This window comes from Mixophyes fleayi, chromosome 2, assembly GCF_038048845.1.
Source record: "Mixophyes fleayi isolate aMixFle1 chromosome 2, aMixFle1.hap1, whole genome shotgun sequence".
Classification (NCBI taxonomy): Eukaryota; Metazoa; Chordata; class Amphibia; order Anura; family Limnodynastidae; genus Mixophyes; species Mixophyes fleayi.
The window spans coordinates 197,619,075-197,646,201 of NC_134403.1; the positions used below are offsets into that span (position 1 = coordinate 197,619,075).

The following is a 27,127-nucleotide window of genomic DNA, read 5'->3' on the forward strand; positions in this document are numbered from 1 at the left end:
TTTACTCATTTCAAGCTTGATATTCTCTGATATTGAGGACTAATGGCGCATTTGTTTTATACCCTTCAGTACATACTTTTGTTTAAACATATCAGAATGAACAATATGAGTTACATGATTGTTTCACCCTTAACACAGTATAACTCAAACGCTGTCAGAAATATAACCTATTACAAGAGCAATTGAATACTCACCATATTTTAGTAAAGACGCTGGTAATTATTCTTATTCAGTACATACTCAAAGATTTCAGCTTCAATTTATAAAAACAAAAAACAGATAAAAACAGTATTTACATATTCATACACCATTTTGCGGTTATTTACTTTGGTCAGTTTGTGAATTTATAGCCTGACAATGTATACACAAATTCCCATGACAGCTTGTGTTTACCCTCATAGTTACCTACAATATTTATTCTTAATAGCAATGGTTTTAACCAAGTTTACACACATGCAGTGAAAGCAATTGTGTTCCTAACTTAAATAAACACATTATCAGCAGCCTTGCTCATCATGTAACACAGTTGTTGTTTAACAACTTACAGTATATGGGGAGATTCAATTGGCAGCAATATGATACACATTGCTGGCAATTACGGTAAATATCTTTGCTTATTTTCCCTCACACCTCTGTGGGGTGACAGGAAAAATGAGCGTAGATTTCTGTCAAATCGCTGCCGCTAAGTGTCTCACGGACGTTCCAGAAAGTCAGGGATATACGAAGCTCTTAAGACACAGACATACACATTTTAGGTGTTTATTTGCTGTACAAAAATACACATTTTACATTTAAAAACTGGAGCTTGCATCCAGCTCATACTGTTTATAAAGTTGGTAGACGCCAAATATAAAATACGATTGATCTTTCTCATAGGATTTGCAGGACGATGGATGAGACCTCCACCTTTAAGCTGTTCTGGGGCTGAAGTGCTGGGAAATGCAGTCTGTGACATCATTTCATTAGAATCAAGTACCATGACAACAGTGTGCAACAGGCTTAGTGGACACCTTCTTCCAAAAGCTCTGCGACGGCTAATATGGATGGATAAACTTTTAAGGTCCGATAAAACTTTCAAAGGAGACAAAGTAAAGTAAGTATCGTTTATGCTGAGAGGGGTAAATGCTAAATATTATTTTTAATTAACTATTTCCATATAAATCCAAAATGGCAATGGGTAACCCACTTGTCCTTGCACTGTAAGGTGCTGTAAACAAAAACTATTTTATTTATTTTCTTCTCTTCAAAAAGATTGTATACTGTTTCAGAGTAAAGAATTGTTAGGTAAAGTGTGCTTTTAAGTGTTATTTAAAGAAAGAGGCTAATATTACATGTTTATAGTTTTTTATGTGATTGTGCTGAGCTGTTTTGTAATGGTAATTTTTAGATATACTAAGATAAGTGTCTGAAATGTTAAGTTTTATTTTGTGTATGTTGTGAATGGCTATTGTAATCACAAAATAGAAGAAAGTACACTTTAAAAATCCATTAACTATCAGCAGCCAGTTGTAGACAAGAATTAAATTAGCAATACAATGACAATAATGATTTTAACCTTTGTTAAACATGATCTTATTTGGGCCACAATGCTATTCTCTTGTATGTAGTAAGACTTGTGTAAATTGCAGAAGATAATTCCTCTTTTTCTGCAATGCTGAAATGCTGCCAGCTATCCTTTTGTCATTCCCAGAGGAACAGTATTTTCAGGAATACAATTTCAACATCTGCTGAATCTGATTAACTTCTTCTAAGGAAGCGCCTTCAATCTATAGACAGGTTTTCCAAGAATCATTGCTTTTTCAGGGTATGATGATTGGCTAAATTACACTCGTAGGGAAGAATCATGTAATTTTTTAAGTCAAGCACAAGCTTGCTGTTTTAAGGAGTGTTACATTTATTTGAATATAATCTAGTGTGTAAAAGCTATAGATGCTTTACCAGTTTTGACTGTGCTACAGAAGAACCTTGCCAAGAACAGAACATTTTATTTAAAAGGATAGTAGATGTCCTGTGCAGACTACACTTGTGAGTGAAGACATTGCATCTTCTCTGGACTTGTGTGTAGTGTGCTAGAGGCTATTGTTGAAGTCATTCATTAGGGGCAATCACAGGGTTACTCTTGATGGGTGAATTTGACCTTTGCTCTTTGCCAAATAAAAAAATGCCACATTAAATTTTAAACTGTACTTTTACAAAGTACTATGAAGTTTTGATGAATATTAGTTTGTAAACCAGCTTTGTAAGTTTTTTTTTTTTTTTTTAGAAATGCTGGAATGCATGAGAATGCAATCTATTGATTCACTAGAAAACATTGACATCACTGACACACCTCAGACTTCATTTGTTGGTGATCTGATCAGCTTACTTTCAATTAAAAAATGGATACATTTTGGAAACCCTGCCCATCCTTATTGTTACCCAAACTTACAACAGAACGTCAAAATATTTCCTTAAGCCATAGGACTATCTTAAGTGGTTATTGACAATTCTTGTGCAGCTAGAACGCAAACCCACCCAGTAGGTCAGTATTGAGGCATCTCTGCACAAGCACAAGCATTGGAGGACTGTATTAGGTTGCAATGCAGAATTCATGTCAGGTCAGCAAAGTAGTTGAAGCCGCACAATAAACCAAACACAGACAGTAATGAATACATACTTTGAGTCATTAGAATCAGTTTGGTTAGATTTTATTTTGGAACCCACTGATATTACATATTAATTAATACTCATGTTAAAGTAAAGATCTAAATACTCCACATTAATAATGTACCATTTAATTTTTGTATTAACTAGTTATTTGTACAATTTTGGTTAAAATATCACAAAAGAGTCCCAAAACGTCTGAACACGACTGTATATGCAAAATACCAAACCGAACACTGATTGAAATTGTTCACAGTATTTCCTGGTCCTACAAACACTAGTCCAATTACAATATAATGGAGGAAAGGCAGGGCTCTACATAACCACCTGCTGACTGACACTCTCCCTCCATTCTCCAAACTCTCTTTCCACCTGGACTAATTTTACCTACTACAGAAATATTTAATTCATTGCATCTACAAAACAGTAAAAAATAACAGTACATAGCAGTAATAAAAATTATTTGATAATTGTATTGTTATTACAGCTTAATTGAAAAAGATGCAAGAGAGAGATATGGTAGAAAACTGGAACACAAATGTGCTGAGTTAAAGCTCAGAAGTGCAACACGTTCTCCAATCTCAGGTCTTATTGAGAATGCTGTGGTGGAGGTAAGCGATAAATTGTTGAGCACCAAGGAAATACTTGGGAACTGTCATGGTCTGACATGGACTGAGACTCAGGTTTGTTATAATCTAAACTTAGATTAAGACTGCCGTTAAAATGCATGCTATTTTAGACTATCTACTGCTACGGACTGATTTATTTATATTTCTAAATATATCTATGTTTTCCATTTTATTGTTAAACTCTTTGGGCCTGATTCATTAAGGAAAGTATAGTAAACAAAATGAGTAACTTTGCACCTTGGCAAAACCATTTTGCATTGGAGTGGAAGATAAATGTAAAATGTGATGGCAGATTTATAGTTGGAGTAAGGCATGTTCTAGATCAACTTTAAATTTCATTGCACAAATAATGCTATAATTTATCTTATGTGCAAAGTAATAAACTAATATGCACCACTTGCATTGTAACATGGTTTTGTCCAGGAGAATACATACTCATTTTTTCGCCTTACTTTCCTTAATGAATCAGATCCTTTATGTATAGAGTTATTTGTTTTGTACAAGTAATTTAACCAACCCAGGGCAGGATAGTGTTTATTTTCATCAGCATACTGTGTGCATATAAATCAATTTATTTTCTTTTTTTCTGCATTTGTAATGCGTAAATACCAAATGACTTGCATTGTTATAGCTCTATTCACTCTGTGAAAGGAAAATGAACAGATGCAAGGCTCATTTAGGGTTTGACACATCTTAAGCCCCAAATGTACACATAAAAATTATGTAGTAAATAATTGTAGTCTTATTTGTGTGCCTTAAGCCACAAAATCTCAAGATACGCCCAATGATAAAGTAATTAATAGATGCAATTGTCACATTATCCTATTTGTATACAATATAATGTAATGAAGTGTCAAATAGAGAAGAGATAATAGTATCTTGACAGTGTCATTAATAAACATGAAAGTCATATTTTCCATACAAAATGTAGTTAAAAACAAACAACCCATACCTGTTGTTTACACTTTATAAATACAGTAAGAATCTTCTTTTCTGCAATAGTCCAAATTAAGGCAACAAATAAGAAATCAGACTAGCTGGATGGGCACCATGGTGGCTAAGTGGTTAGCACTTAGCCACTCATTAGTTCAATTCCCGACCATGGCCTTATCTGGAATGAGTTTCTATGTTCTCCACGTATTTGCGAGGGTGCTCCGGTTTCCTCCCACACTCCAAAAACATACTGGTAAGTTAATTGGCTGCTGCCAAATTGACCCTAGTCTGTGTGTCTGTCTGTGTGTGTGTTAGAGAATTTAGACCTTTGAAATAGGGCTGGTGATGTCAATAAAAGAAAAAACAATAAATGATTAATGTAAACAAAATTGATCCATAATTGATCATAACCAACTATAAATTCTATTACCAAAGCAGAACCATTTCTGGATTACCATTTCTATAAACACATTATACATTTTAATTATGCAGAGCATAGTCCTCCACTCAAAAAAATTCAGAAAATAAAAAAACCTCTAAAAACAAAATAAGTTAAAACCATCCCATCCAATCCTAACCACTAGCACAACAGTAAGTGGCTTAGTGGTTTGCACTTCTGCCTCACAGCATTGATTCCCTGACCATGGCCTTATCTGTGTGGAGTTTGTATGTTCTTCCCGTGTTTGCGTGGGTTTCTTCTGGGTGCTCCGGTTTCCTCCCACACTCCAAAAACATACTGGTAGGTTAATTGGCTGCTACTAAACTGCCCTTAGTCTCTCTCGGTCTGTGTTAGGGGATTTAGATTGTAAGCTCCAATGGGGCAGGGACTGATGTGCACGAGTTCTCTGTACAGCGCTGCAGAATTAGTGGCACTATATAAATAAATGGTGATGATGATGATGGATGCAACTTGACATAATATAGCTGCTAATAAATTAAGAACTACTAGCTGAGAGGGTGAATATGCATGCAGACAATCAGAAGCTGTTATATAGTGCTGTTGGTGTCATTATTATCATCAACATCTTTATATAAGATCTCCGGTTCCCACAAAATCAAAGTCTTGTTAGGGTCACAACTCTGGGTGGTGTACTACACTTATGTGTACATGCCCTTATTTTACTTAATTTATGTGTGCATGCCCTATTCCCCCACTGAGGCTGATTTGTGGGGCATAAATATGTGGATTTATTCTCTGTGCATATGTATCAAAGTGCTGCCGTATTTAGATATGAGCATATACATATGCACAGAGCATAAATACACATATTTATGCCCCACAAATGGACAAAAATTCAAATGAGTTATATGTGGATTGTCATCCCACGGAATGGTAAAGCAAAAACGGAATGTGAAAATTGTATTGCTGGAAACTTGAAAACTCATTTTAACTGTGGTTCATGTCTTTTCTAGTATGTTGGTTTGAGATTAGATACGCCAGTCAGGGGAACCTTGATGAGGTTGGTTGGCTTTTAATGCTTTAGCCAGCTATTATATGGTAGCAATAACCAGTGTAAACAGTATCGTCTAGTGTTTCATTTTACACTGTAGAGTAGATGACCTGGAAGCCTTTACCCATAAACCATTCTATAAAAACAATTCAATAAAGCATTTTGAATCTTAAACTTGATGGTGTCCAGGACTCTTTTTCTCTACATCACACACTTGTCACTGAGCTTAAAGGACATTGGTACGATCTACCATCGAATAGATAGCAGCCCCCTCTATATGAGATACCTTGTTAGATATTGAGGAGTTCGCTGTGACTGTATGGGATGAAAAGAGCAGGTTATAATACTAAATATATGACATCTAATATGGAACCTGACTGTTTGATTTATTAAAATGCATGTAATTTATGACATGTTAAATTGTTACAATTGACACATAGCAGATGGATAATATGAATAAATCCAGTCATGCATCCCGTATTAAGAATGAGCATTGTTTTATCTAACATTTATTTTTGTTTAATAGAAATTTCGAAGCACTCCCTCTATGTATCAGTTTGCAACAGATGAACAAATGATCAATGAATCAAGCAAATCATTAAATATACTATACGTTTACAATGGAACCTATGAACCGTACTTCATCCATTGGCTTTTCCCTCTCCAAATGGCATTCAATCAAATACCATCTACAGGTAAAGCTAAAGTAGAGGGATGTACAGTGATGTCTTTTATTAATGAACTCTGTTGTTTGGGTTAGTACTATATTTGCCAGATAAACTCTTTTCCAGATTATTGCCTTCAGTTCATATTTTTACTGTTTTATTTTGACATTTGTTTCCTTTGATTAATGTTTGGTTTTATTTAATCTTAACATCCTAATTATGATGAATCTTATGGAAACTCAAATTATTATTGTACTGTTTCACCTTATAATTAACTTTGGACCTGGGGCAGGAAAATGGTCTAATTTGTGAGTCACCTGTTAATGATTGCATTGAAGTGTTCACGATTCAAATTCTTCTAAGTGACAAACAGTATATATGAATCATGGAATTATTTTAATATCTGTTCTAAGTTTTTGTTTGTTTGCTTGTTTAATCTGCTGTTTTCCCCAGGGTTTATTTCTAGATTGTGAAAGAAATACTTTGCTTTTTCAGCTGAGCATCCATATGAATTATTCATGTACCTGCACCTTCTGATTAAAAACATATTCCCTTCATGGATGGAAATTTTTGCAATGGCTGAGCGAGTCATGGTTACCCTACAAACAGAGGATATGGAGCTGTTTAATCATCTTCAACGTAGTTTGCAAAGAAATTTGACTTTCAACTCAAAAGTATGTACCCTTTATATTGTCACACTATTATTAACACACAACAATTTTATTAAATAATTAAACTAAATAAGTTTATTTCAGCTTTGAGGATAGCTCGATTTGGTGGCGGCAGCTCTCCATAAAAAATTACTGAGGTTCTGGAGAGTTTTCTTAATATACTACCATTTCACATTAAACGTGATCGAAGTGGAAATTTAGAAGTGGCAGAATGAAAAATGTAAGTGCCAATATAAGTGAATGGAATTTGATAGTTTTACAATGACAGCAGTAGAAGTATCGGTATGGCGTACCATCGTATACTCCTCCCAGTCAAGCACTGAAATTACTATAACATATTCTGAGACTTCAGTTGTTGGTGATGTTCTATAAAGAGTTAGAACAGACTTTTATAAACCTATGAATACCTGAAATCCAGTTCTCAGGTGCTTCACACACCACACTGTTTATAAAATCAGTGCAGCAGTAGATCTATGGGTGTAGTAATGTGAAGACCAGCAGATAGTTGTTTGGTGATTAAAGTCTGCGAAAGTAATTTGCGAAAATGCTAATGTTTGTGACTTCATGTACTTTTTTTTGCGTGACTGCATCTGTTTGTACAGAAAGAGCATAGTTATTCACATCAAGATGGTGACACCTGCATGCAAAATGTATGCAGTCTATATTTACTTTGGTTCTTCTATTGCACCCAGCTGCAAAAAACGAAAAAGTAATTTGGATATATAAATGAGATTTCCAGTCTTATAATATAATAATTTAGACATATACTAGGAGGTGGCGGAGATTGGACCTCTGCTTATACTGCCTTATGTACTTTCTAAGTGCACGTTATACTTAAAATGGCATTTTTGGTGCATTTTGACAAAGATTGAAAGATATAAATTTATGATATTGACATATGTCATGGCAATTCCATTCTCATGATTACTTTAATACATTAACAAGGCAGTAATAAATGATACTGTAGCACAAAAAAGGAAAAGTTGCAATTAATAAACAGATCTGTGAGCTACTGCTGGTGGAGCATAATCACTGGCAGTAAGCTCTAGCAACAAACTAACTGGATCAGGAGTCACGTTGTAGTTGGTAAGAGACAGGACAGTTAATACCAAGCTCATCAGAATCCACAAACACTCTGAAGTCTCTCCTGCAGGCCTTTTAAAGGGAAAAAATTTCTGACACTGGAAATCCCACCTTGCAGGTATCACGGCAATAGGGTTTCTGGGATCCGTCTCGGGACCCTTGGGGCTAGCTTTGGCAGGGATTTAGTTGAAACTGGGAGCCCGGATGAGTTTCTTGCTCATAGGGGTACCTCTATTCCTGTATACCAGACGTTAGGAGGAGGAATCCTGAACTGGACTCCGTACTGGAATAAACAACTGCAATCTGGACCTGATGGACTGGAACCTGGACGTGGGAATAGGGAGGACCTGACCCCACGACCAGAGACTTAATACCACCAAGAGGAATATAGTACCACAACTGGGACTGGGAAGACTCAGAACTCAGGCAGAGTATACAGGAAGTAGTAACCTCCTAAACAGAATAAGCCTGGTGCTGGCCCTGGACAACTCAGAACTCAGAACCTGATGTAGGCCTGGAACTGGAAGTCGGTACCCCAAGACACAGATATGGCTCCAGAAAGTGGATGACTCAGAACAACAACCTACTACCCCAGATAGCCAGTAGGAGAGACAGGAATAGATCGATGAGGGGAGGATCCACACAGAAGGTAATAGCTGGAAACTGTACACGAGCAGATAGAATGAAGGTGAATCCACACAAGGAATAAATAGCCAAATTCTTTATTTCAGCAAACAGAGTGAAGCTGAATTTTCACAAAGGGTTAATGGTTTGAAGCCCATATAACAGCAACAGGATGAAGCTGAATTCACACAAAGGGTTAATGGTTTGAAGTACATATAACAGCAACACAATGAAGCTGAATTCACACAAAGGGTTAATGCTTTGAAATCCATACAGCAACAAGCAGGATGAATTTAAACTCACTCAGAGAGTAAATGGTTGAAGTCCATGTATAAGCAATAGGATGAGACTGAGTTCACTTAGAGGGTAAATGGTTGAAATCTGTATACAACAGGCGGAATGAAGCAGCAAACAGGATGAAGCTGAATTCACACGAAGGGTTGATGGTTGAGATCTGGATACAGCAGGCAGGATGAAGCAGTAAATAAACAGCAACTGTGGTAGTCTGGAACCAGGAACTAGGAAAGTGTTGCACTGGCAATTTGCTGAGTGTAGGAGAGGACTCTTATAGTCTGCAGAGAAAGCTAATTGGTGGATGAGATCAGGTGTTCAGACTCAGCAGGATGTTTAGCAAATATCTCACCCAAGATGGCAGCCTTCAGTACTGCAGACAGAAGTCACGCTTGTCCCAGGATAGAATGCTGCATTCGACCAAAAGGGAGATGTACGGTGATATGTTACCGCTGAGCGGTGTAAACAGGACTAAGACCCTGATTCCTGACAGCAGGGTTATTCTAAGATCAGCGATACTGGGATTGGTCAGGATGTATGGATGGGATTGAGAAGGGCAGGTTCAGCATTTGGGTCCCTGGTTTCAGGCTCGAGGCTTGTTTGCAAATTAAACTTAGACAAAATAATCTGGTCATGTTATCATTGCAGAACCAGCTCCCATAGGAAAACATGAAACTTGCTATCCACAGTTTAGTAAATGAGGGTTTTAGCAGCTCAGCAATTTAGAACATATCAGCTTATTTCAACCTGATATCATTCTTTGATACGAGGCACAAACGTTTTTTCACAGTTATATAGTGGCGCTCCACTGTATTGCAGTTTAGTAAGAGGACTATTAGTTGGTAGCAATGCAGACAGGACAAAAGGACAGCGATTACTTTAAGTAGATATTTATCTGACTTAATGCATTTTATTAAATATATGTGCAATGTTGTAATGGGGCATAAAGAGCAAGGGAAAGCAGAGTGTCATTATCAAGATGGGGTATGACCACCTCTTGTATGGGGTGCGTCCAGCAGTTGTGGTTGTGACTAGGCCTTAACTATACCATCAGCCATCTTTTTCCTCCATTATACCCGCATATACATAGCGTAGGGGCCAACCGGAAATATCTTTCTCTGGTAATATCCTGAGCTAGACATATAGATGCACAGCTGCTTCCACTGCTCTTATTGTGCTGATACTCAAGCTGATCTCTTCACTACCAATAGCAGCAAAAGAGGATATCTCGATTCTTTATACTTGCACTTCTATCCCCATTGCAACCAACAATGTTCCTGATAGATATAATAAATAATTTTTGGAAGCAGAAAAAGCAAGCTACTGTAATATTGCAAAACTAATAAAGCTTCCAAACTCTTTCTATTAGAGATGGGTACTGGATCCCAAGTTCTTATTTTCTTTGCAAAACCATACTAGTCAGTACTAGTACTGGGATGTTGCAGTAAATACATGCAATACCATGTTACTGCACACGATATTATATAGCTCTTGTTGATTTATCAAATCTGCAAATCACAAAATGACACCATTTTTTCTTTGCAAATAAATTGCTTCACATTTGGTAAAGTATGTACTTATTGTTGTCCATTCCCTAAATGATAGCTACTTTACTTGTGCAAAAATAAAATAATTTGAGTAAGAATATTTTTTGTTCAAGTTTTTTTATTTATAATTAATTAACAACAATATGCTCTTTTTCTTTTATTTGTTCTCCATTTATGCTCCCATATATCATCCCACCCACTCTCAGACAAGACAAAATGATGTCAGTCAAAATAGAAAAGAAGAGTCAAAAGCTTGCGAGATTCCAGTGTCACATGAAAATTATGTTTTGCCATGCTTTCCGATCCAAGGAGTGCGGGCAGGTCTGAGTCAATCTGGGGCTCAACTCGGATATGTAAAACTCAGGTTAACCCAAATCCAAAACGCTTGTCTCTACTTGCTATATACAAAGTAAAAATCAACACCGAGCAACAAGAAATAAAAGGAAAACCCATTAATGGTGCTCAAAAATCAATTATACTCAACTCAGCAAGTATATCCAGAGGCTGCAAACCTCCTTTCAAAGTGCAAACAGCAAGAAAAGATGTAACAGCGCTTAAGAGTTTAATGTCTCACAATATGAAACTGGCATCATGAGTCTCTAAAGATGTAAATTATTCTGAAAAATTAAAACAACTGTATCTGAATCACAGTAGTCATAAAAACAATTCTCATTTATTTATATTAACAATAAAACTATTACAATTTTTAAACATAGACCCTTATAAGAACTAAAACCAATCTATATTGTGGTCATTGTTAGTATATAGGAGTGCTTTCGCTTCGTCTCCTGTGTTGGCATGGCAACCCTGCTTATCTCCGGTGGTCTAGGAGGACAGAAAGTGGGGCATGACTCCAATATCCATGATGCGCTACTGCGCATGCGCGGGGATCCGAAACCGAAAGTTTGTCTTTCGTGCCGTTACTTCCAGCCAGACACTGACGGGACAGTCGCAGCTTGGAGAGCTGTGTGGCCACAGTATAATATAAGTCCCAAAAGCCCTCATATGTGAACCGGAGGCTCCCCACTATATCTATAGTTAGCAGGAGAGTCTGTCTGCCCACAACAACTATATCCTGTACGGCTGTGCAAAGACACCAAAGTGTTACAGAGTGTATAGGGACACTTCCATACACCAAACCTGCCTGCATAGGTACTGTGTGTATATATATATATATATATATATATATATATATATATATACACATATATATTGTAACAAAAGGAGACATTTAGCTGGCAATATGCAGAGAAAGCAGGGAAGTAGAGTAAAACATTTGTGCGGTAATGCACCTAGATTGAATGTAAAGACTTATGTATGAAAAGCAATAGTTTAAGTTTGGTTAAACTTACATGATTTGAAATCCTTCCTCTCAGCAAACAGACAGGGTGTGTCTGTCAGTGCAAACAGAGCCAGTGATGGGCGTTTCCTCTTAAAGAGAAGGTGGTTGTGTCACCTGTCCATCAAGCTAAGGCTGGGGGAGGAGTATCAGGTATAAAAGCTTGTTTGTATCATTTGTGCATGAAGACCAACGCTGGGGAAGCTGGCTGATCTTGAGAGAGCTGAGCTATGTCTAGCTAGCGTTTAGGGTCTCCAAGAATTGCTGTGAAATCTGTACGGTGTCAAAACATTTACCATCCTGACAATAAAACTACATAAAAAGGAAGAAGTTGTTTGCGTGTGCTTCTGCAGTAGCGGGCTCTTGCCACAAGTGGTGTCAGGAATGGGATACTCCGGTAAGCAAGTTTCCCAACCCACGCAGACGTCAACATGGAGGAAGTACTGAGAACCCTCGTAAATGTGGCCGCTGCGCAGCAACAGCAGCAAGCTCAGATGCTACGAGTTGCCGAGGCACATGTGGAAAACACAAGGCTCTTAAGGGAAGAGTTAAGCCAGGTGAGGCATGACTAAAAAAACCTGCATTTGTGCCAAAGCCACTGCCATGCCAAAAGCCAGGTTTGACACTCCTTGCTACAGGGCCCAATGGCAAAACTGCTACGGACAGAGGGTCAGGTGCAAAGCTGTCTAATCTGAAGTGTTTTGAATGTGGTGAGCCAGGCCACTTTAAGGCAGAGTGTCCTAAACTACAATAACCCATGGACTGTTCCATGGCACATATTGGGCCTGCATTTCCAAGCTGTTTTACCATGAGTCCCACATCAGGAAGTCCTTGTTTGTTCCGGGTGACTGTGCTAATCAACCAAAACCTTGTTCTGGCCTTGGTTGACTCGGGGAGTGAACTCTCATCGGTTTCCAGCTCTGCCTTACCCGAAACCATAACTTCTCGGTTGCCCAAGGTGAAGGTTCTTTGCGTACATGGCACGACAGAGGAGTATGAAAGAACAATACTACCAGTCACACTCAAAGACAAAACTGTTATGGTGGTAGCTGCCATAGCACCTAAACTCCCATATCCACTCATTTTGGGGCGAGACTTCCCACTGTTTAATGATGTCCTCGGTGAGCGGATCTTTCCGGATATGCCGGCAACTGATGCAACGGTCGAAAGCCCGGTCTTAAAGGAACCGCCTAAGAATCCACAACATCTGGACATCGATCTTTGGGAACCGCCAAACCGAAATGCCATCCTGGGAGTCACAGCAGGAGTTCCACAAAAGCATCCACCTACGGGGAAACATGGACAGTCCAAACTAGCATTGGTCATTGATGTTGCAGATGAGCCCACCCCGCCTGTCAGTGAGGATACGGACTGGTCCGCAATACCAATTTTGTTTCCTCTGCAGGACTTTGCTCGAGACCAACTTAATGATGCCCTTTGGAACATGCCTTTAAAAGTGTGACTGAGGTAAATGGGGTAGCGAAAGCTGCCCAGCCTGCAGAAGGTATACCATATTTTATTGTTAAAAATAATTTCCTGTATAGAGTTGCTAATGTACAGGGGGAAAAAGTAGAACAATTAATGGTTCCTCAGGTCCATGTACCCCTAGTGTTAAAAGCAGCACACACACATGTCTGGGGGGACACCTAGCGGAGGATAAAACACGGGAACGAGTTCTGCTTAGGTTTTACTGGCCCGGTGTACAAATGGCAGTGAAAAAGTATTGCCGGTCCTGTCCCATTTGTCAGAGAACCTGTCCCAAACCCATGTACAGGGCACCTCTCATTCCAATACCAATAGTACAAGTTCCCTTTGAACGGATAGCTATGGACCTTGTGGGGCCACTGGAAAAATCCGCACGTGGGCACCAATATATACTAGTGGTGCTTGACTATGCAACCAGGTATCCAGAGGCAATTCCCCTACGAAACATAAAGTCCAGCACCAGAGCTAAGGAACTTGTATTGAAGAATTACAGGCTTGGGAATACCCAAAGAAATTCTCACAGATCAGGGTACTCCATTCATGTCTAAACTGATGAAGGACATGTGCCAGTTGCTAGGGGTTACGGCGTTTCACACCTCTGTATACCATCCACAAACAGATGGCTTGGTGGAACGCTTTAACCGCACATTAAAGCACATGCTCAAGAAAGCAGTGGCTCCAGAGAAAAAAGATTGGGACACTCTTATTCCCTATTTGATGTTTGCCATCCGTGAGGTACCTCAAGCTTCAACAGGGTTTAGTCCCTTTGAGTTATTGTTTGGGAGACAGCCCAGGGGTATCTTGGATATGTTAAAAGAAGGGTGGGAGCAGCAAGGTCCCAGGGAGCCAAATCTGGTACAATTTGTATCTCAAATGTATGAGAGGCTAGGAAAGATAGGGCCCATTGTGCAGCAACATGTAAAAGAGGCTCAGGAATGACAGAGAAAAAGTTATGATAAAAGTGCTGTTGTTCGATCTTTCAAGCCTGGGGACAAGGTCCTAGTCCTGGTTCCTACCCAAAAAAGCAAACTTTTCGCCCATTGGCAGGGTCCATATGAAGTTCTAGAGACTGTTGATCCTGTCAATTACAGAGTCCGCCAGTTAGGTAGGAGAAGGGAGGAGCAAATATATCATGTTAACCTCCTTAAACCTTGGCATGATGAGGAAACCTCTCCTCAGGTAGTGAGTACTGCCATTGAAAAGTCTGAAGTGCCCATAGAGCCAGCTTTGTCCATTCAGCAGAGACAATAGACTGAAGAAATGATTCGCCGTCACAGGGATGTCTTCTCTTCCATTCCTGGGTGCACTACCTTAATCGAACACGACATTGTCACTGCGCCAGGAGTCATTGTGAAGCAGAAGCCGTATCGTATTCCAGAAGCCAGACAGGTGGACGTGAGAAAGGAGGTGGAGAAGATGCTCCAGTTAGATGTAATTGAAGAGTCCACTAGTGAGTGGAATAGTCCCATTGTGCTTGTCCCAAAACCCAATGGGACAATTAGGTTCTGCAATGACTTTAGGCGCCTAAACAGTATGTTACAGTTTGATGCCTATCCGATGCCACGTGTGGATGAACTAGTGGAAAATCTTGCTGGTAGCAATTATTTAACAACCCTTGATCTAACAAAGGGTTATTGGCAAGTTTCCCTGACTTTCACGGCCAGGCCAAAGACTGCATTTTCCACCCCTGATGGTCTCTATCAATATAAAGTCCTACCCTTTGGGTTGCATGGGGCATCTGCAACCTTACAAAGGGCCATGAATAGATTGCTACGACCTCACACAGCTTATGCAGCCGCTTACTTGGACGATATAGTGATTTATACCCCAGACTGGGGATCACATTTAGCCAAAGTTGAGGCGGTCTTAGCTTCATTAAGGTCAGCAGGGTTAACAGCTTACCCAGAGAAATGTGCCATAGCCATGAGAGAAGCCAAATATTTGGGGTACATTGTTGGTCGAGGGCATGTAAAACCCCAGCTAGACAAAGTGGAGGCAGTCAATAATTGGGCAAGACCAGAGAAAAAGGTCGCAGGTAAGAACCTTTTTAGGCTTAGTAGGTTACTACAGGCGGTTTGTAAGCCACTTCGCCACTAGAGCTGCTCCACTTACGGACATGTTAAAAAAAAGTTGTCCAGATAAATTAACCTGGTCTGATTCTGCAGAAACCGCCTGGTCTGGTCTTCGGTTAGCTCTTTGTTCCTCCCCAGTTCTACAAGCACCAGATTTTACCCGGAGGTTCTTTCTCCAAACTGATGCTTCTGGTGTTGGCTTAGGTGCAGTCTTGTCACAGGAGAAGAATGGAGTAGAAAATCATGTCCTGTACCTAAGTCGTATGTTACTTCCAAGGGAACAAAAATATGCCACTGTGGAGAAAGAATGTCTCGCCATAAAATGGGCTACAGGAGCTCTGCGCTATTATCTCCTAGGTAGAGAGTTCACCTTAATAACAGACCATGCACCATTGAGATGGATGCAGAGCAACCGGGAGGTAAATGCCAAGGTAACCCGCTGGTTTTTGGCACTACAACCATTCAAGTTCTCAGTAGAACATAGACCTGGAATTCTACACAAAAATGCAGATGCGTTGTCACGAAAATATGCTCTGCTCGCGAAGTCCGCGTCCCCCTACTTGGAGACGCTAGGGGGAGGGATATGTAACAAAAGGAGGCATTTAGCTGGCAATATGCAGAGAAAACAGGGAAGTAAAGTAAAACATTTGTGCAGCAATGCACCTAGATTGAATGTAAAGACCTATGTTTAACAAACAATAGTTTAAGTTTGGTTAACTTACATGATAGAGAAATCCTTCCTCTCAGCAAACAGACAGGGTGGGTCTGTTTAGTGCAAACAGAGCCAGTGATGGGGCGTTTCCTTTTAAAGAGAAGGTGGGTGTGTCACCTGTCCATCAAGCTAAGGCTGGGGGAGGAGTATCAGGTATGAAAGCTTGTTTGTATCATTTGTGCACTGAGACCAACGCTGGGTAAGCTGGCTGGTCCTGAGAGAGAGCTGGTCTATGTATAGCTAGTGTTTAGGGTCTCCAAATATTGCTGTGAAATCTGTACGGTGTCAAAACACTTACCATCCTGACAATAAAACTACATAAAAAGGAAGAAGTTGTTCGCGTGTGCTTCTGCAGTAGCGGGCTCTTGCCACAATATATATATATATATATATATATATATATATATATATATATATATATATATATATATACATGTGCATAAGAAGACTACATATACAAGTGTATGTGCGTACAAGACTGCATAAAACTGTTATTGCCGGATACAACTGTTCTTCAAAGTATACCAACTGTGAGTACCTACATATATATTCATCTGTTATTCAAGTTCAACAAACAGAAACCTGTTTTGGTTCAAAATGCGTTGAGGTTTAACATCAACATTAACACCACTGACACCTTGAATAACATCAGAAGGTATAACCAACAGTCATGACACTGCTTAAAACTGCATGTAAGTGCCGAATCTGATAGTGATCAAGTTGTTCTTGAGACTAATAATTAGGGACATCAATTCCAATTTGAATAAGAGCAGTCTCTTTATCAGTCATCCACTGTCAAATCTCGGTATATAACTTAATAAGCATTCAGAGTAGCCACAGATATATAAAATCTTTAGCAAGGATACTTGCAGTATGTTCATGTCTCTATTAGTTCTGTACATATGTCCTCCCTCTATACTGTAAAACAGATGTCATATATCCACATAATATAGAACCAAGCATCACTCCCAATAAAATGTGCAAAGGTTCCAGTAAGTGCCTAATGCCTTTCACTGTATGGGAACTTCATCAAAGGAATGACCGGGCACTGCTTTATGCTCTTATATAGTGTCATCTCCATTATCAACCTGAGCGCATCTGTGTATGATGCAATCTACAACGATTCACATGAATAGTAAAAATGAACAGTGAAAAATATACATCTGCTTAGAAGCCAAAAGGGGACAGCCATAATTACTCTAGTTAGCAATCAGCTGTAATTGGAATACCTCTATTGGGTCTGTTCAATTTAATTATAAGGCGCAATATAGTTTTAATGTAGTCTTAAGGGGATAGCTATAAGGTTAAAATAATACAGAATCAAGAGACTACAGTATTTCAAAAAGGAAACAATATCCTAAATAAATCAACTTATTCTGTAGAGAACTGTAATGTGATCAGCAACTAATTACTCAAGTTGGAGGCTGTTCAGTTTGATTATAACTAGCAAAATAGTTATAAAATATTCTTAATACAGTAACAATTTGATTATTCTATTGATATTAATATGGTAACCTTAGTATCATTTTTTCTGGATTAGCACCAGGGGGAAGCACCAGATACACCAAGTAGTATTAGAATATTGATGCAATTTATCTTCTAAATCTTAGCAAATTAAGTTGATAGATTTATGGTTTGGGAATATAATTGTAAATGGTGATTAGAAACTTCACTTTGGGCCTGATTAATTTTGTGTAAAATCAAATTGCGCATGCCCAGAAACGAACCATACGCCAGAGAACACAACCAGGTCCAATTCATCTTCGAACACAAACGACCCTTACTACAGCCTATGATTTCCATGGCGGGGAACTGGGCATATGCATGTAGTCAATGCACGGTAATGTCATGCCAAGCTCGAGGACATGCAGCAGCTTCCAATTCAAGCTTTGGACCTCTCAAAGGTACCTGTTTTTCTGTTGTACCACTTGCACCAGCTACAGGTCTGGTGTGTGCCGATTACGGCTGTGAGTGCAAGCTAGATGTGTTTGCAGTAAGAAGAAACTGTAAAAATGCATTTTTATGTACAGTAGATATTCATAACATCCTAATAAATAGGTCATATTAAGATTGGGAACCATGTCTCTAGGTATTTGCTTCAAGAACTGAGTTGACCACTTTCAGATTGGGTAGCTATGTTCAATTTTAAACTACATCATGACCATAGTTTGTTTTTAATACCTTTATTGTTAATATAAATAAATGAGAATTGTTTTATGACTGCTATGATTCACAATTTACAACTTTAGAGGCTCATAGTGCCAGTTTTTTGTTTTGAGGCTCCTTTGGGAGTTTCCTTGTCCTCCTATTGGTGGCAAGTACCCTATCCCATGTGAGGGTATAGTCACATTTGGCCCCAGTAAAATCAGTTCATCAGGGGTTGAGTTGTGGACAAGGGTGACCTCTGGGTACAGTAGAAATGAGCAAGTGCATACTGATTGAAAACACTCCAGGAAAATACTGGAGAGGTTTTGTATCAGGGTACCATAGCATTTTGGACGATGCCCCAGGAAAAATCTGAGGAGGCATTGAGTACAGGATACAGTGGTCAGGGAATAGGAAAATTATTTGACAGACCCAAGGGTAGGCTACATACAGTCAGGAACAATAATATTTGTTGTAGCTTATGCCATACAGAAATCCTTAAATGGGCCTTTATTGGCACCTTTTAGAAGTTAGAAGTAACTATATTTCAAGCAGGTGATGCTACTTCACTTTGGAACTGAACTCACCTACGATGAGTTACAGGTGCCTGCATTATAATATTCACTCATTAAACAAGATTGAATAGAGAAAATGATTCTCCTGTTTTGTGTCATTGTGTGTACTGTAATGAGCATGGACCAAAGAAGAATTTTCTGAGGAAGTCATACAGGAGATTGTAGCCAAGCATGCAAAGTCTCATGACTATAAATCAATCTCCAGAGAACTTGATGTTCCTGTTTCCACCATACATAATGATATTAGGACGTTTAAGGCCCATGGCACTGTAGCCAACCTCATCTTTTTCATTTTTATTTTGACTAATAAAAGTTATGTTTTATATTGTTAAAATGCTTGGTATATGCGTAACTTAATCAAATCCAACGGACTACATAGTGCACCACTTTTTAGATCCAGTTCTTTTTATCTTTTTCCATATTTGACTGTAGCCAACCTGCCTTGAAAAAGTAAACTATGCTTACAGGAAGCAAAGTGAAAAAAACACATTCCCTGCCTTCAATCATGAGAGAATCAGTGATGTTTTGGGGGTGCTGTGCTGCTTCTAGCACTGTTTATTTTGAATGTGTGCCGGGTATCATGAAATCTGGAGATAACCAGGCCATTTTGAAGCACAGTGTTGCACACAGAGTCAAAAAGTTGGGTCTCTGTCAAAATTCATAGGTTTTCCAGCAGGACGTTGTCCCAACACGCACTTCCAACATATGTGTATGGCCTCTTTGTGAGCTTATGCATGACAAAATTACACAATTCACCCTTTGCAAAGTGTCATAATATTCACTGTGTATCCGCTCCATGATGATTGGGTATTCATGATGAAGTGGAAAAGTAGTTATTGTATGGTGTGTGGCACAGACTTAAGGGGCCAAATCTGCTTGTTTTGCATAATTCCCGCAGATTTTTGGTTTAGGTGAGTTACCATTTTATGGTAAGGGATCATGGCGGTGTGACAAGATGCACCGCCTATGCCACCCTGTCTGTTATTCCGAAAACACCCCTCCTGTCGCAGTAGGAGGAGCCTGCTGCCACCACTAGACTCCTTTATGGCATCCAGAACCACTTTCCTTCTGGGTAACTGTCGCTGCTAGTGTACTCCCCTGCTGGTACACCTGGGCTGGTACCCCTGACAACTTACTATGGATCAGGGTGCTGTGGATGGATCCCTCCTGGCCTATCACACTGGCCAGAGCTGCTGGGTAGCGGGTACTAGGAGCTGGGTCCAAACTTCAGAACAGCTGGAGGATGGATTAGATTTCGGGTCTAATCTGTAGGTCACAAGAATGCAGCAATATTGAAGAAGTTGTGAAGCAGGGTCTTGAAGCAGAGTGATGTTTATTTAGCTCAAGTGTCCTGACATAAAGTTTCACTGCTTAAAGGTATCAGTGTACAAAGGCTCTCTTTTTATACAGTTTTAGACACTAGTCTTGTCAGGGGGTAAGCCAGCCTCCACATCAAACTGATTTCCTCAGCTTTCCATTACATCTCAGGATGTTCTTAGATTTTAAATGCATTTTATATTTAACAAAACTTACACTTCTGTGATATCCTACATCACGTGATGTTTACAATATTCAGACAGGTTCTAACACCCTTAGCAAAAAACACTCAGGAACTCAAAGTAACGACCTCCTGTGGTGTGTTTAAGTGTTGTCACTCAAGTTGAATAGACTTAATTAGCCTTTATGAGGACATTCTCTAGGAACTACACACAGACTTCCTCAAATAAATGCTTATCAGAAATCAAACATACCTCAGACATGAGTGCATTTCCTCTAGCAAAGTTAAAACAAACGAGTTTCTTCCCTGGCCTCAAAAAATAAAGATTTCCCTTATCAAAATATACACAATATCAAAAAGAAGTGCATTTGCAATTATGTAAATAAGCGCCCTTCGCTATTTACTTTACATAAATATATACCATAAGTTGCTTATAAATTATCCAGTCACAGGCGGTATAGAAAAAGGTACCCCCAAGGGCAAGGTCCTGAGGAGATGAAAAGGTTCATCTAAAGGCAAGATCCCGTGGGGATGATGGTGTTGGTGTGGCTGACCTATCAAGCAGACAGATAGTGGTTGGGGGCAATTCATGGTGACGGTTAAAGAAAGACCTCCAAGGCCTCCACACACTTGGGCAGTTAGTGGCGAGAGAGAAAGTATTTAAGTTAAGATAAGATAAAATTAAGTTAAAAATGGGTTATACAAGTTAGAGAGTAATGGTTATTTATATAAGCATGTGATGCTAACTGCTTTTTCAATTTATGTAATTAATAAAAGCTATAGCCAATTTGCAACTACACAAATGTTGGTTCTTGATTAGTTAACTTACAGTAATGTCATACTGTGGGTGTTAGAGAGCAGAATTGACACTGTACAGTTATGTTGTCAGTATGATCTGATGCAAAATGACCTGCTCTGCTTTCTGTTTTGTACACATCAGGTCTCATTTACATTTAGGAGTAAATCTAACACCTTAGCAAAGCTATATTGCACTGCTGGGGGTAAAAAAAATTGGGTTGGAAGGTGCTATATACTCTAAGTTGCAGTGTAAAAATAAAATTGCCCAATGTTTGTGTGCTACATGCAAAAGTATGTAGTTTGTGCCCTGCATTCAAAATACATATTTTTGCATATACACATGCATTGCATATACACCCCTTGAATCGCATACTGGTTTGTCTAGGCGGAAATTTTCAGCCTATCGTTGGACTCTAAAAGATGCCCACTAAGTCCAAGGACAGAAAGGTACATTTTCCTGAATATAAGATAATGCACAATAGTGTCATAGATGTTTAAAGCCAAAGTTCACTTCTTTTAAGAGACATTCCCTCTTTCAAATACAAAGCACTATACCCGTATTTCCCTCTGCTTTGTTTGATGTAAACCTCTTCATTATAAATTTTTCGACTGGCTCCAAAAACTGTCTTTTTGCATCCTAAATTTAATATAAGAACATCCACACTATTTCTTTAGTAAATCATAGTGTTTATATTATTTATATAGATGCATATTAAAGCTGCATTGCCACCTGATTGTGAAATTGTACTCACACCTGTTTTTGTAAGTGTTGGACAGGGGCATGAAGAGCCCTCCAGGGGAATGCAGCGTTAGGGGCCCCAAGAAATAGTGTGAGCTACTGCTTTGTAACTTCACTGAAGGGGCACAAAAGGGTGTTGCCAACCACCAGAGAGGCGAGGCCAACCACTGGAGGCAGCACTAATTATTGTTAGTTATTGCTATTAATCTCTATCTATTTATCTATCTATCTATCTATCTATCTACTGTATATATAGATAGATAGATAGATTTATGTATTGAAAGTAAGACAATGCAGGTATTATACTTTTACAATACATGTACAATACAGAGAGCATCCTTGTGACATACTATAGAGAGATCATCCTAGTGACTGATATACAATACAGAGAGTATTCCTATTGACCGATATACAACACAGAGAGTATCCTTGTTACCGCCATGCAATACAGAGAGCATTATCGGGGCTTATATAAAATACAGAGAGCATTCTAGTAACCACCATAAATACAGAGAGCATCCAAATGACAACAATACAATGCAAAGAGCATGCAAGTACCTAGGAGTTGGACCAATCAGAAGCTGCAAATATCCTCGTGCTCCCACCTTCGATCCACACTATCACCAAGCCCTGGTTTTCATTAGAACTGTAAGCCCCTTGAAAAATGGCAGCATTAAGTTGTGATATATGTGAATTAGTATCTAAAAGTATGCTAAGATTAGTTATTATTATTATTATTATTAATATTTATTTATAAGGCGCCACAAGGCATCCGCAGCGCCGCACAGAGACAAACAAAATCACAACAAAATGGGAGACAGCACAGTACAGTAAACACAGCAACTCAGTACGCTCAATGCACAGCTAGAGAGGGCGGGGAAGGGGGAGGGAGGATCCGCAAACGACGGGGCCCAAGAAGGAGGGCGCGGAAGACAGGGAGACCCCCAGGGGGGAGGAGGGAGCGAGAGTGGACATGGGGTGGAGGACCCTCGAGGAGGAGGGCTAAGTAGCTGGAGAGCAGAGTTAGAAGTGGTGGAAACAGGAGGAGAGATGGCCCTGCTCAGAGGAGCGTACAATCTAGTTCATGCGTCTTCAAATGAAAGCAAGTATTCTATTTGGCCATTTGAAATGTTGGAACCTTTCAGGAATCTAAGAGCAACAATATATGTTTCTACTAAATTAAATTATAATCTGTACTAGAATTCTCCACCATCAAGATTCTACAAAATGTAGCTGTAATTTACATTGCAATCAATCTTGGTATACATTGTACCATGCTCGGCAGCTATTTAAAACAACATGATAAATGTGCTTGCTGTACATGATCTTAGCTATATGTGTAACTTCAGAGTTGAAGTGTCTTGACTGCATTATTAGTTAACTGTGCTCCTGGCTAAGTCATCAGTTCTCCTGGGTATGAGGTGTTTCAGAGCGTACATTTTCTATTAGTACCAAGAGAGTCTTTGTCCTCATGCAGCATTTGCTGTTGTTTTTTGTGCTGAGAGGAATGTGATGCTCTGTTAAGCAAACTATCTCATTTGTGACATTTTGGCAAGTGTCTGATTTCATCATCGGACAAAATTCTCACAAATCGCATTCCTAGTATTTTCTGGGTAATTAATTGCGAACAGTTTTCCCTCTGCTGAATATTGACATATGTTGTCAGTATAGTAATTACAACAGCTGATTCAGGATCCTTTGAATGAGTTAAAATCACACTAGCATTTAAAAAGGCAGATGGTTAGAATCCAGCTTTGGTGAATTGTAGTTGTAAAGCATCATTTGGTCATCAGCCCTGCTCTTGCGGTCACCTCTTGGATAGAAAATTGCTAGCAAATGTATTTTTTAGAAGCAGCGTTATGGAAACATGCCTGAAACTGTATTTATATATATTCAGCAAAAGTATTTATTAAATCGTTTAAGAGATGGCTCTGTGCCAGCAAGATTCACGTCCATTTGTGTTTATGGCATCTGTCAGATCAGCAAGTAAAAAAATAAATCATGCAGATGAAAAACATGTAATAGGTCCAATGTTCTGAAAGTGAATAAATGCAGAATGATTTTGCCACTTATAAAAAAAAGAGTTCAATCAATGTAACCAGATTAGCAGGCATATATATTCCCATAATTAAGTCATTTTCAGTGTTGTATACACATGAGATTCTATGTACTAATGTACTAGTGCTCCATTTTTGGAGCAGAGTGGACTATAGGTAATACTTAGTTATTACATAAAATGCAGTTCTGTTCAAACACAGAGTAAAGCTGATCAAGGGTGTTAGAGAGTGGTAGAATGCATTGCACAGTAATGGTTACGGGGATACACCCCAGCAGACGGCCACACAATGTGGCCGAGATAAGGCAAATATGGAGGGAAGAGTGGAAATATGTTTTCTTTCCTTCTGTAACAGATTCTGGATACTTCTACTACTAATCTTGATTAGCGCTGGCTTACCTGAGGTGCGGAGTCTAACGATCTCCCCTGTGTTCACCAAAACCCGCTGCAAGGTGGGGTGGGCTTCGCTGCCAGGAGTCGCAGGTCGCGGCCCTCAGGTTCGCCCCAAGATGTAGTACAGCGGAGTGGAGCGGAGGTAGCGGAGTCAGACAAGCCGGTTCGGTACACAAGAATGGAGTCAGGCAGAATCAGAAGGCAACTCAGAGTCAACAAGCCAGGTTCGGTACACGGGTCACAAGAACAGAAGAATGGTCAGCAAGCCGGGTCGGTACACAGGGATAGGAGAGCCAGGGAAGTCAAACAGGCAGAGATCAGCACACAGGAAGACACTGGAGACTGGAAGACACAGCAATCCACGAAGTACAGGAGCCAGGAACAGGTAAGTGTTGCTCTGACACTCAGCGAGTGTCAGAGTGAGGTTTTTATGCTGACGGGGATTCAAAATCCCCGCCTCTGGGTTGCGGTCATGTGACCGCCGAACCCGGAAGTGCGGCATCCGGACGCAGCGGCGGGGATCAGGTAAGTCCGTTACAGTACTCCCTGCCATAAAGGTGGACTCCGTACACCTAATAGGGTTTCAAAGGAAATTTTTTTATGGAAGGATTTAAGTAGACGGGGAGCATGCAGATCAATGGCTCTTACCCATGAGCGCTCCTCAGGGCCGTAACCCTTCCAATCCACCAAGAACTGTATAGCACCTTGAACTTTACGAGAATATAGGATAGTTTTAATCTCGTATTCGACTTGATCCTGATCCACAACAGGAGGAGGAGTTCTGGATGAGGTGGAGAATCTGTTGGTTACCATCGGTTTTAACAAGGAGACATGAAAGACATTGGGTATGCGTAAAGAGGGAGGCAGACTCAATCTAAAGGCTACGGGATTAATAATCTCAGAAATAGCGAATGGGCCAATGAACTTGGGAGCAATTTTTTTACTGGGAACCTTTAAACGAATGTTCTGGGTGGATAGCCATACCCTGTCACCGACTGAAAAACTTGGGGTCATTCTCCTCCTTTTATCGTAGAATTTTTTGGAACGAGTGGTTGCTTTCTTTAAATTTATCTTGGTCTGTTCCCAAATAGCGGAGATGTTACGAAACAGAGAGTCCACTGCCGGAACTTCAGAAGATGAGATTTGAGAAAAGGTGGGTAGTCTAGGATGGCAGCCATAAAGAACAAAAAAGGGGGAGTTAGAGATAGCCTCATGGAAATGGTTGTTATGGGCAAACTCGGCCCAAGGGAGAAGATCCACCTAGTTATCTTGGTTACTTGAGATAAATATTCTTAGAAACTTCTCTAATTCTTGGTTAGTTCTCTCAGTAGACCCATTGGACTGGGGATGATATGCGGAAGAGAAGTCAAGCTTAATTCCGGACTTCTTGCAAAAAGACCGCCAAAATTTTGATATGAATTGTGATCCCCGATCGGACACAATATGTTGAGGACAGCCATGGAGGCGAAATATTTCTTTAATCAAAATATTGGCTAAGGAGGAGGAAGAAGGAAGGCCTTTAAGAGCAATAAAGTGAGCTGTTTTAGAGAAGCGATCCGTGACCACTAGCACCACAGTACAGGATTTGGAAGGAGGAAGGTCCGTGATAAAATTAGGGATGAGCGCACTCGGATTTATGAAATCCGAGCCCACCCGAACGTTGCGGATCCGAGTCGGATCCGAGACAGATCCGGGTATTGGCGCCAAATTCAAATCTGAAACTGAGGCTCTGACTCATAATCCCGTTGTCGGATCTCGCGATACTCGGATCCTATAAATTCCCCGCTAGTCGCCGCCATCTTCACTCGGGCATTGATCAGGGTAGAGGGAGGGTGTGTTAGGTGGTCCTCTGTCCTGTTAGATCTCGTGCTGTGCTGTTTAGTTCTGTGCTGTGCTGTTTAGTTCTGTGCTGTGCTGTGCTGTGCTGTGTTCTGCAGTATCAGTCCAGTGGTGCTGTGTGCTGTGCTCTGTCCTTCTGAGGTCAGTGGTGCTGCTGGGTCCTGTGCTGTGTCCTGTTCAGTCCAGTGGTGCTGTGTCCTGTGCTCTGTGCTTCTAAGGGCATAGTTATTTCCCCAATATTCCCCTGTGTTTAAAAAAATAAAAAAAAGTTATTTAAAAAAATACCAAAAACTACTTTAATTTTTTTTAATTACCACAAAATTTGCACAACCAATCCTGCAGTATAAGCCCATTGGTACTGCAATATTACCAAGTTCACACATTCAGCAGTAAAAGTCCAGTGGTACTGCAATATTACAAAGTTTACACATTCTGCAGTATCAGTCCAGTGGTGCTGTGTCCTGTGCTCTGTCCTGCTGAGTTCCGTAGTGCTGCTGGGTCCTGTGCCGTGTCCTGTTCAGTCCAGTGGTGCTGTGTCCTGTGCTCTGTGCTTCTAAGGGCATAGTTATTTCCCCATTATTCCCAAGTTTTTAAAAAATAAAAAAAAAGTAAAAAAAAAATTACAATTAAAAATTAAAAAAAATATATATATAATTATAACCAAATTTGCAAAACCAATCCAGCAGTATAAGTCCATTGGTACTGCAATATTACAAAGTTCACACATTCTGCAGTATCAGTCCAGTGGTGCTGTGTCCTGTGCTCTGTCCTGCTGAGTTCCGTAGTGCTGCTGGGTCCTGTGCCGTGTCCTGTTCAGTCCAGTGGTGCTGTGTCCTGTGCTCTGTGCTTCTAAGGGCATAGTTATTTCCCCATTATTCCCAAGTTTTTAAAAAATAAAAAAAAAGTAAAAAAAAATAAAAAATTTAAAAAAAAAAAAAA

General features: G+C 39.7%; 1 protein-coding gene across 1 annotated transcript in view; it reads left to right on the forward strand.

Moving 5' to 3' along the window:
• The first annotated feature begins 977 nt into the window (after positions 1-977).
• Positions 978-27,127, forward strand: part of LOC142139886 (uncharacterized) — a 296,204-nt gene continuing 270,054 nt past the window's right edge. Inside the window, exons 1-4 of the mRNA XM_075197746.1 lie at positions 978-1,093; positions 3,131-3,254; positions 6,183-6,351; positions 6,817-6,995. Of these exons, the coding sequence (XP_075053847.1) occupies positions 978-1,093; positions 3,131-3,254; positions 6,183-6,351; positions 6,817-6,995 (588 nt within the window). The remainder of the gene's footprint in view (positions 1,094-3,130; positions 3,255-6,182; positions 6,352-6,816; positions 6,996-27,127) is intronic.